Below are 11,515 nucleotides of genomic sequence, written 5' to 3'. Positions count from 1 at the left end.
CTTGAGCAACGGAGGTACGCATGCTACCTTGCTCATGGAAAGAATCAGAATTTGTGTTCTTTAAGTTGCCCCAGGCAGCTGAGAAACTCACCCCCCAAGATTTCCCGCAAACAAGCCCATAAGCAATGCCAAGGATTTCTACTTCTTTAATAGAGACACCCTTTCTTTTCAAGAATTTTCACAAGCATGCATTGACTTATTAAGACCTATGGTTTCACCACATGCAAATTTGGATCCTAGGCCATATATCTCATAGAATTTAGCTCAAATCATATCCCAAAATTGATTGTTCTATGGTGTACTACCACCATCTCTTAAGGTCACAGGCAGGACATCTTTGTTGTTAACACACTTTAATCCCACCATTTGCAGAGTCAAAACATGGCATGCTTTCTTTTTCAATGCCATCTATGCTGCTGCGGGGACTCAAATGAAATAAGCACATTCATCCAGATACAGCACCTTTGATATCTTCCTTATTGTAAATATGTCACTAAGTTGTTCTTAAGTTTGGATATGCTGAAGTCCTTAGCATAAAGGACTGTAATCATACAAGTATTGTGAGCATTCACAATTCTTGTATCCTGGTAACAACCAGGACTAGATATAGCAGTTGCAAGCTTTTGAGTTGTTCAGCACTGGATGATATACTGTACGCATATTTGAGAGCTAGATCAGCAATCTGAGAGAGAGAGAGAGAGAGAGAGAGAGAGAGAATCCTTACACAAAGACGTAAGAATCAAAGTAGAAATGCTGACCTCATTCAGAAGTCTCGTGTGAAAACTTGCAGAACTGATGGACAAGAAGATGCTTTTTTTATTCATGAAGAGATCCCATGGGAAAATTACAATTTGGAGAGAATGATTTGTGGGCTTTGTGGAAGGGTTTGGTTTCAAGACAAATCCCACGGATTTCACACGTATAACATATCCTCAAAAGGATGGTAACAGGTCAAAGAATTGACTGCACCCACATATATATCTCAGAGATAGCACAGCCTGACAGATCTTTCCTTTAAAGATCTGTGCAGGGGCTATTCATCAACTATCTGTGTCCCTGACCTGTAAATGGCCTAAGCCCTCTGTATGTTGCATGTGGCAGCCCTTTCATTGTAAAGGGTTCCACACTATTGTACATAGTGATGGACTTAACTCTGAGTTGCATCAAGCCGCATTTAATTGTCTGCTAGCAAAAACCTGTTGAGGCGTCTGCGCTTCCATTTCACCAGATGCCGCAAAAATTCAAGGACCTAATTGAAATAAAAGTTTCAGTCCACAGTCAAAATAAAATAGTTTAAGTGTACTGAAGCCAACAAGCAAGTTGCCTGACTGAAGTAGGGAGTAGTAACTAAGTGTGGCCATATTTTAACAAAACATACCTCAGTTGGGTCCCTCAGTGTGAAGAAAGCATTTGTTTCTTTCACCGCATTTGAAACAAGTATTCCAAGTCCATGCTTACGTCTTCTTACAACCTGGAGACAATTAAGGTTTACCACATGCCATAAGCAGCCTATCAATACTACTAAATGCAGCTTCTTGCGAAGTGAAACCATTTAGGCAGTACCAAGCACTTATTGATCTTATTTTGTTTAAAAGAGAACCCATACTTTGAAAGCATCTTCATCGGTCCGATCATCGCCTATGTATATTGGGAAAACGTCGTTCCTGTCTTGCCGGTTGCCAACACCTTCAACAAATGAACAATAACAGTGTCCTGATCAGGATATGCAAATGAAAACTTTTTAAAGGAACAGAAGACTCCAATGCCCCATCTTACCGAGAGTTCTCAGCAAATAATCTAACGCCTTGCCTTTATTCCAGGAAATAGAAGGGCGAAACTCCAAAATCTGTGAATTCAGAGTATAAAGATCATTTCAGTCTAATTTCAGGTTGTAACATTATAAACCTGGGTACACAGATAAATTGCACAAAAGGAGTGTGCACACATAGCAGATGCATATGTTGCACGTAAAACATGTGCAAGTGTAATGTGTTTGGTGTGTGAGCATTTGCATCTGTAACTTGGGCTAGAAAGTTTCAACACTGAACATTTTACCTTTCGACCTTGAGTAAGGCGAAGATTTGGGTATATCTTTAGAATATCCTGTACATGTTCTGCCAAAGCCAGCCAATCCTACAAGGAAACAAATTTCTTACTAACAAGAAAGTCAAACATGATCAACCAGTACACATATTGGAACCAGTTTAGCACCAAGCTGTCCTGTCAATTTAAAATCCATACCTCTTCTTTCACACACCGAAAGTGGACACTAACACAAAACTTGTTGTGCTCAACTTTGGCTCCTGGAATTGTTTTAGTTTTCTCCTCCAATAATTTGAATACCTGCATAAGCAATAAGTCAGCCTGATATACCAACAGCCTAAAGGATTGCAATCATGCACTGACCATTACACAACACCAGAGCGCAACCGACCAAGGAAGGAAACACTAACTGTTGCTGAACTATTACAGTCAAGAAAGAATATTGAATGGATGGGAAAGCCTAGCTACTGACATTTAATCATTGCAGGCACAGCAAACAAGACTAGTTTACCTCGTTCATTATAACCACGAACTCACTAGCTGGCTGAAAGAGCACCACCTCATTTCCCTGCCAATACAAGCAACCAACGATTTTCATAAGTTGACCAAGTCATTTAGCCGATAGGTTAGAAATATGAGAAAGGCACACAAAACCAAGTCGCGTGGTGACTCACCTTCTCATCTATGGTTGTCATACCCTGAGCCTTAAAACCATTGCAGCCTTGTACTGGCCCCATAATATCCATACCATGACTTCCTGCATAGTACAATTCAGGAAGCTGTACAAATTCATAAACCTGCAAAATAATGCCACAAACTTGTTGAATGGCCTCAAAACTAACAATGTAACAAGATCATATCAAACCACAATGGCAGCCCTTGTATTAGGTAACTATAAAAATTATGAAATCAATTGGGAGGAAGATGGAAAGCAATGCTAGCTGACCTTTTCTCTACTTCGACCTGTAATAATGGCAGTTGGGAATAGACTGGCCACTTCTTTGACAACCATGCGCATCTGGAACAAATGAATGCTTGTAAGCATTTTTAAAGGAACCCCATAAGGACCAATAAATAAGAGGCATAGCATAAATTGATGTTATATATACCTCATCTGACATGAATGCACTCTCCGGGTCTTCTACAATTGGTGAGAGAGTTCCATCATAGTCTAGAAAGACAGCTATGCGCTTTCCACTTACTGCCTCGACTACTTTATCAAATTTGTCTAAAGCAGAAGGATAATTTGCCTGCATATGAGAAGACGGATGTAGTTGTTGCACAACAAAAATGTTGACCAGAAAGAAAGTGTATCATTCAAACTACCAAAACATCAAGATCCATGCGATATACTACAGAAAGATTATGGCAAACAAGAAAATAGACCATTCACCAATTGTACTTGCTTACCATCCATGCTCTGTAGCACACATCAGCAGGGTTAAGGTCAGATTTGTCATAGAGATCAGTCTGCAGAGACCTGATACGTGGAGGTGAAGACCCTTTCATGGCCTCAATCCATCCATGAACCAGGCCATTCTCAGTCTTGTGTGAGGCTGTCCGTCTTTTAATCGAAGTGTATTTGGTTCCGGAAGCAGCTGAGCTGCCAAATGAGGCTGTACTTGCAAGGTATATGGTCAGCGCATTGGATGTAGCCGTGGATAAAGGTGATGACTGAAACTTATTCGTGGAGATAGCAGAGTCTTTGACTACAGCAGTATGTTTGGATCTGACAGCCATCCTAAGACAAAACCGCTGGCTGCTAAAGGCTCAAAGCACACTTGGCTCTTCGTTCTACCAAAACTTTGAGCAATGATATACACTCAAACCACTTGCAATATGGTACACAAAGGAGGAGAATCTAGGAAAATCTCTAGATGAAGAATGAACACCTGCAAAATCCCCCCAGAAGAACAACTGAAGGTCATACACATATTCGTTTTGAACAGAGAACATTCTTAAACAAATCCAACATTCGCAATATGTTCATCACACACTTGTTTCAGTAAGAGCTCAAGTTGCATAATTGCAGGGGCTTGGTTGTTATTCGAGTTTGCACAAAAGTTATATGATTGCCAGAGCTGGATTGTTACATGAGTTACCACTATTTGGAGGAGAACGAACGTGAGAGCAGTGTCTAATACAGGATAGAGATTGTGTCAGAGTGGATACGAGTTGCACGGCAACCAAGCATTGACCTTGCACTCGTGAGGAAGTGCAGTTGCGTGAGATTGATGAATGCTTAAGTGTTGCTGTTTACAAGATAATGCTGTGGGGAAGGAACGGAGCGTCTATTGAGATGCAACGTGGATTAATAAGGAGAAGCGGCTTCAAGCCATAGGCCTTAAATCCAGTAGTGTGCAGAAGAAAGTGATGTGCAGTTGTTTCATATTTGGAATTGCAAACAATGTGCCACCAAACGCACAGTGAAATAAACAAAACGCAAATGAAAGGTGGAAGCTCACAAGGAAGGAGGAGCGAATACCAGGATTGGAAAACCGAGAAGCCACACACAGGATCCCCCCTACGCCGTGCATTTATAATCGGTGCGACCACATTTACAATATCTCCTGTCCTCCCTCTGATGGCTTTGACAACAGCGTCGGCGATATGAAATATCGTGCAGCTAGAAAAGGGGATGAATCTTTATGAAAAGAGTGAATCTGTTCAATTTCTCTCGCTGCCTTTCTGCCTCTGCTTCGACTGCCTGATACTGCTCGACTTCCAATAATGCGCGCTGCTGATTCCGATACGAAGAGGACTGGTGTCACAGCGACAGCACGAGATAGAAGAAACCAGCCTCGACACGAATACACCTACAGGCTACCTAGCCGCTTTCTCACCTTGAGGCTTGCGAATCTACAATCTACAATCCACAAAATCTTCCTGCAGAGGCCTTTTGCAGGAATTAAATATAAGGGAGAGAGACCGACCGACAGGCAGAATGTACCATGCAGTCTTGCGATGGGATGCTCCTTTTTGTCTTTCTATCTAGCTTCTTTTGTCGCCTTTGGCTTTGAGAAGTGTAATACTGCTGAAGCTTGAGATCAATCACAGGAGAAGGCTAGGCATGGCGGGGCATGCATTTGGATTCATCTATGGAATGGTGGCAGGCAGGATATGGACAGGGAAGGGAAAGGGAGCGAGGCAGGCGGGAGGGAAGGGGGACAAGCTATGGAACTCTCTCTCTCTCTCTCTCTCTCTCTCTCTCTCTCTCTCTCTCTCGCGCGCGGCCTGTATCCTGGCTATGGCAAAGTGGAGGTTGAAAGCGCAGAACGAAGAAGGGGAAAAAGAAGAAAGAGGAAGAAAACTTGCTTATAATGGCGACGACGCGCCCTCCCCCCGGCCTTTCTGCGCAGACGAGAGGCTAAATTTGTGATTTTAAAAAAGATCTAAAAAGTTTTATAAATATTTTAAAAAGGGTCAGTTGTTGCTAAATGGGGAGGCAGGAGACCCCTGGTGTGAAGCGGCCCCAAGGAAATCTTCCCCTTGCCACATAAGCCCAAACTCTGGGCATTATATAGAGATCGCCGCTTATACCCCCTGGCCTCGCTGGCACGGGCGGGGTGAGCGAGGCCTGGGGCTGTCTGAGAGGCCCGGACAAAAGTTTGCCAGCCCATCACGACCGGCTGCTGCCGGTGGCGCATCCCGTCATCCCACGCGACAAAAGGGAAACCACCGGCGCTGAACGCGCACAAACCCGCAGCGCCGTCCCGGTCAGGAAAAATACGAAGGAAAGGATGAGTGGACCTGGGCCTCTGGTGGGCCCCACAAGGGGCCCTATCCTCATCTTAGTTCTCTTTCTTTTCTCCCCTCACAGCTGGCAGCCGGGCAGGACCCTCGCTGCCACGCTGGACAAGCCCTGGACGGTTTGCAGTTAAGGATCCCGCGTGGCCGAAAGCGCCCCCGCAATCAGCGCTCCGGGGGTTCTAGATATGGAGGCGGGCCCCACTGTCTCTCGCGCCTGTTCTTGTTCTCTCCTTTACAGTCCCCACTGTCACCCCACGTCTCTCATGATGAGTCTCACTCATCCATCCGTTCATAACTTCAGTCTTCATACCATTCCCTTGCCCATGCAGATCTGCCACCGCGTCCACGTGGCATTCTGGATCTGGCCATCCACGTCGACGTTCAACTTGGCCTGTCATCGCAGCCAAGATCTGCAGCCAGCTACGCGACACCTTTTCCACGTCACCTTCGCCTACTTCAGCAAAAGCAATAGTTCATCAATTATTCACTCTTTCCATAGAGCCTTAGGAGCGCGTGCATCCACACGCCCCCAAGACCAGCTGAGCCAGCGATTTTCCAATTCTGAATAATGTAATCAATTATTATTTTGCATCTTTTCAAAAACCTCAATTTTGCCACGAAGACATCACGTTTTCAATCCCCCAAAAAAAATTTGAAGTTTTCTTGTGTGACTAGATTGGAAGGCCCTACTCTCATTTTCTTATCCTAACGATATATCCTTAGACAAGGAGCCTTGTCGCACATGGCAACATCGATGATAGTGGGGATTCTAGCACTTCATCCAACCTCTTGGTTGCACCTCTCATCCTTGCATTCATGTACATAGAGAAGACAAAATAAGCTATCGAAAAAATGCATGATGACTCAACTAGGGTTGGAGACAAGCACCAGAACAATTAGGTGAACCAATCAAAAACGGCATGTGTACCTTAACCCTACATTCTAACCCCACTTTTCGCAAGGGTTTGTGGGAGTCGCTCAAGGTAAGGAAACCTTGCTCCCCCCATTTTGTGATTGTGTGGTATTGGGGTCAAGGCTACCATCGAGGGCAACCCAACTCTTATTTGGAAGGGCTAATTTTTTTCTACCCTACCTATGAAGGATAATCCAAACCTCCTTTCAAACTCCCTTTGAAGGGTATTACAACCTTCAAATTTGAGTGTTGCACATGCCTTAAATACATTACACACATTAGGTGAATAGCAGTGTTATGAGTTTTTGTTACAAACTTATGTCTCCCTCTTTACGCACATGAGTAGTTTGTTTGGGAGGGAAAAATGCAATGTCTTCTACTTTATTAAAACATGTACTCTTATTTTGCAATTGTCGAAGTTCGATGGCTCATTCTTGTTGGTTGTTACTAATGCAAGTGGTTTCAGTCCATCGTTGTATTGATGTAAGACTCACACCTAGTTGCCTTTTCTTGCTGTAAACTTAAACTTGTCGAATTTAATAATGGTTGTAGTTCATGCTTAAAGAATATGGAATCATTATCTAGTTGGACCTAAATCCATGATGAAAGATTGATTAACAATGTTTAAAACATATTCTCACCTAGCCTCAAATTTTTGTTGCCACATATTCAATGGGATTCTTTCCTTGAATGTCTTCATCCACTCCTTCAATATCAACCTGATCATGAGAATGTTACCATTGATGCTTTAAGCCATTGATGTTTTCTTGAAGTGTAAAGTAACTATGAGGAGCAATTCTATTGGTGCCTCACATGAAGAAGTGTGTAAGTACAACAAAGCTTTCTAATGAACAAACTTATGACTAAATGTTTCCATGTCTAAGAAAGATCTAATTTCACCAACACTTTTAGGTTTTTGATCAAGTTAAATTTATTTCAACATTCTTCGAATCTACTTTAATCTCTTCTCCATAAACAATGTGACCTAGATATTCTATTTCAAATTGAAAGACGTCACTTTTTTCTAAGTAACATATATTTGATTTCATTCCAACAAATTAATGAGTAAAGATAAATGCTACTTATGCTCTTCCTCATTTTTATTAAAAATAAGAATATAATCAAATAATACAATCACATAAAGAAAGTTGAAGAAAATATGATTCATTACTCAACTAAAATTGGGGTATTAAGGCATAACTAAGAAATCCTAGAGTGCATTGATTAGTAGTGCAACCTAGTTGATTACATGTATAACAAATTACTACAGGAGCTCAAGTAGAAAAACTAGGCAGTGTGGCCACTCCAATAGTCTGAACATCATTTGATTTAGACAATTGAAAGACTTTGCATTCTTATTGCAATTTCCTTGCAAATAACCATTGTTCCTTTGCCAAGGCTTTTGATCAAACACCCACTATGATTAAATTAGAATTTTTTTAAAATTAAAAATTAGATACATGAAAAAAACTTGAAGGAAAATTAAACATGTTTAAGCTTATTAGCATAGAGCAAAAGCAAGAGCCATGGTGGAAGGAGAGAGAGAGAGAGAGAGAAAGAGAGAGAGAGAAGATGTGGAAACTCCAACAGTCACAATGTGTGACCGACCTTCCCTTTATTCAAATATCACCAAAAGAATAAAGAATGAAGTGACACTGATAAGCACCCACCACCTACAGTGTATAGGTATGCAGGTATGCGGGTACTGTCAATGTAACTAATACACGAGCGGCTAGGCACAGGCGCCTTTATCCCCAACAACTTCCTACTTAAAGGTGAATGTGCCCTTAGTGAGGAGAGAATAAGAAAAAAGTGACAATGTACAAATGTACATAAGTACAACAAGATGAGAAAAAACCTCATCTCATCCAACGCCCATCAACTTCCTAAGGAAGTCAAAACGCTGCGTTGAGAGACTTTTAGTGAGTAGATCTATAGGATTTTGGCTCGATTTTTGTCAATTGAGATCTTAACAAAGTGGTAATGTACCTCAATGACCTCTTGAATAAAGTGGTAATGTATCTCAATGTGCTTCCTCTTCACATGGAAGACCAGATTCTTGGCCAACTGAATAGCACTCATAGAATTTGAATGCAATGTAGGGACCACATCAATAATACCAAGGTCCAAACAGTCTAACTAGGGAGACTCCTTGCAAGCCTCAGTGGTTACAACATACTTTGCCACTATAGTATATAGGGATGTGCATTTCTACACCATGGACATCCAAGAAACGCACCTCCAACAAAGGTGAAGACATAGCCAAAGGTGGACTTTCTACTATCTACATGTCCTACATAATTAGAGCCAATGTATTCCATGACTGCTATATACTGGCCACCATAACATATGCACATAGATATGTGCCCTTCAAGTACCTCATGATACCCTTAATAGCAACCCAATGCTCTACTAGGTGTAGCCATATAGCGTGCCACAACTCCCACTGCAAATGCTATGTCAGGACGAGTGGCTATTATAGCATAAATCAAGTTGCCCACTACGAATGCATAAGGGATCTTGGCCATCTCGACCTTCTGCTCATCAAATTGTGGACAATCAGCCTGACTAACCTTCACATGAGAAGGTAAAGGATAGCCAATAGTCTTAACATCCTACATATGAAACTACTCAAGGACCTTTTGAATATACTCCTTCTATAACAAGAAAAGGAGCCCCTTAGAGTAATTGCATGTAATGTGCATCCCAAGAATATGCAAGGCATATCTCATGTCTTTCATCTCAAAGCTCTTCTTGAGCTGACCTTTCAAGGCATCCAACTCATCATAAGCACTCCTATCAATCAACATATCTTCTTCGTGTGTAAACATAAATATATATCCCTATGGGAATATCCCTATGAATGCATAAAGGGATCAAACTTGTGACACTATTTCTTGTGTGTTTGCTTAAGGACATAAAGGCTCTTCCTCAATTCGCACAATAGGTGTTCCCTGCCATGTTTTGCAAAGCCCTTAGACTGCTCCATGTAAATCTCATCAAGCAAGTCCCCATGAACAAAAGCCATCTTGATATCCATCTAATAAAGATCCAAGTCAAGCTGAGCAACCAAAGCCAATACCAAGTGTAGGATAGTCATCTTCACAATAGGAGAAAAGACTTCATCAAAGTCCTCACCACGTTTGTGCTTTAAGCCCTTAGCAACCAATCTAGCCTTGTATCCCAACTTCGGACGTCCACGGATACTTTTTTACTTGTACACCCACTTGCATGGCAAAGCACGCTTGCCACTAGGCATAGGAACCGAATCCCATGTATGATTTTTCTGCAATGAGTCATACTCTAACTGCATGGCTGTTTCCCAAGAGTGACTATCATCTCTGTGCATGGCCTCATCATAAGTAATAGGCTCACCAACATTTGACACCATGACTGCATGGCCCTCTCTTAAGAGTGGCTATCATCTCTACACATGGCCTCATCATAAGTAAGAGGCTCACTAGCATTTGTCACCATAGCATAATCCATAGAGGGCTCAAACCGCATAGGGGCTATCGTCTATCTCTAATAAACCACCTAAAAGCTAGCCGTGGAGCCTGTACATCATGTGGAGTATCAACGACCTAGGCCACTGGGGCATCAGGCGGTGGCTAATGCATGTTGTTTACTAGGGGCTGCGCAATAATAGGAGGTTCCTCCTAAAATAACACCTTACGTACCTCAATGACATGCTAAGTCTACTTATGCATTTTTTTCTCATGGAAAACAACATCATGGATGTGGATAATCTTTTGAGCCTACGGATCCCATAAGCAATAGCCCATCTCACCTGCATCCCCATAACTAAGAAATATACATTTCTTAGACTTGGGATCTTGCTTATTGCGCTTGTCCTTAGATACATAGTAGAAAGCCTTATAACCAAAGAGACACAAATGAGCAAATAAGGGAGGTTTTCCAGACCATACCTCCTTTGTAATCTAATAATCAAGAGTAGTACATAGGGAATGATTTATCAAGTGCATAGTAGTAGTAATTGCCTCAACCCTAAAATGTTGTGGTAAGCATATTGTGAGCTCGCTCTTGAATTATTATATTCATGTGCTCAACCATACCATTCTCGGGCGGGGTGTATGAGGGGGTCAACTGATGCTTAATACCCCACTTGTCACAAATTTTCTCAAAGGATTTAGAGATGTAGAGGAGCGAGCACAAGCTCAACCACCAAGACCCATGGACAGCTTATTGTTCAAGCGTTTCAAGCGAGCACTAATGGCTACCTCTCACAAAGCTAATGCGCCATACCTCTCTACGAACGTAGTGAGCTTACCTTGATGCCCAATTGAGTTGCTTCCTCTCTCAAGCACTCTGTTAGCTCCACGATTCTTGATGCAAGCTCAAGCATCCTCAAACCTCCACCTCCAAGCTCCATCCTCCATAGCCACACACGAGACGAGAGAAGAGAAGAGAAGAAGAATAGAGAAGATGGACGAGGGCTTCACCTCCAAGATCCCTCACCCTCACACACTCACTCCCTCACTCACTCACATTCCCTCCCTCAAGCACTCACAAGCAAGCAAGAGAAGAGAAGGGAAGAAGAGAAGAAGAAGAGTCCACTTTGCCACACACCAAAGAATGAGCTCTCATTCATCTTTTGAACTTTATATACAAAGCCCTAAAACCCCTTTGGGTCCTTTTTACATAGTTGACGTCCATTTTTTCCCTTGTTCTCCTATCTGCTTAGCTTCCTTCCTACCGCCCATCTACATTTACAATTTGCATAGGTCAAAGCCCCCCGACGCTCTTAAAATAAATCAAGGTGTACCTTGTGCTCTTTTACGAAAGTAT

General features: G+C 42.2%; 1 protein-coding gene across 4 annotated transcripts; it reads right to left on the bottom strand.

Annotated features, from left to right (window-relative positions):
* Nucleotides 1–798: 798 nt before the first annotated feature.
* LOC148013599 (putative trehalose-phosphate phosphatase F) lies at nucleotides 799–5,502 on the bottom strand. Of its 4 annotated transcripts, none has more exons than XM_087667589.1 (12): nucleotides 4,509–5,502; nucleotides 3,454–3,935; nucleotides 3,153–3,293; nucleotides 2,990–3,061; nucleotides 2,718–2,840; nucleotides 2,555–2,611; nucleotides 2,242–2,343; nucleotides 2,056–2,133; nucleotides 1,777–1,846; nucleotides 1,607–1,686; nucleotides 1,379–1,471; nucleotides 799–1,249 (listed from the first exon to the last, which is right to left on the bottom strand). In XM_087667589.1, exons 2-12 carry the CDS (start codon nucleotides 3,781–3,783, stop codon nucleotides 1,175–1,177), a joined length of 1,221 nt encoding a protein of 406 aa, XP_087523715.1. In that variant the 5' UTR covers nucleotides 3,784–3,935; nucleotides 4,509–5,502; the 3' UTR covers nucleotides 799–1,174. The 4 variants fall into 4 exon arrangements, with proteins under 4 accessions (XP_087523715.1, XP_087523714.1, XP_087523716.1 ...); XM_087667588.1 differs by having other exon boundaries at nucleotides 4,529–5,502; XM_087667590.1 differs by lacking the exon at nucleotides 4,509–5,502 and adding an exon at nucleotides 4,041–4,478.
* Between the last annotated feature and the right edge of the window lie 6,013 nt (nucleotides 5,503–11,515).

The sequence above is a fragment of the Lygodium microphyllum genome, chromosome 26 (genome assembly GCF_053477565.2).
Source record: "Lygodium microphyllum isolate KBCC chromosome 26, Lygodium_microphyllum_v1.1.10, whole genome shotgun sequence".
Classification (NCBI taxonomy): Eukaryota; Viridiplantae; Streptophyta; class Polypodiopsida; order Schizaeales; family Lygodiaceae; genus Lygodium; species Lygodium microphyllum.
Note: the sequence above shows the minus strand (reverse complement) of the source record. Positions and strands in the feature narration are given on the sequence as shown.

Excerpts from the sequence above, each read along its gene's own strand:
- LOC148013599 (XM_087667589.1), bottom strand. The coding sequence starts at position 3,783 with ATGGCTGTCAGATCCAAACATACTGCTGTAGTCAAAGACTCTGCTATC. Across the intron at positions 2,134-2,241 it reads TTCGGTGTGTGAAAGAAGAG|GATTGGCTGGCTTTGGCAGA; the intron begins GTATGGATTTTA and ends GTTTCCTTGTAG. Across the intron at positions 1,472-1,606 it reads CCGATGAAGATGCTTTCAAA|GTTGTAAGAAGACGTAAGCA; the intron begins GTATGGGTTCTC and ends AATTGTCTCCAG.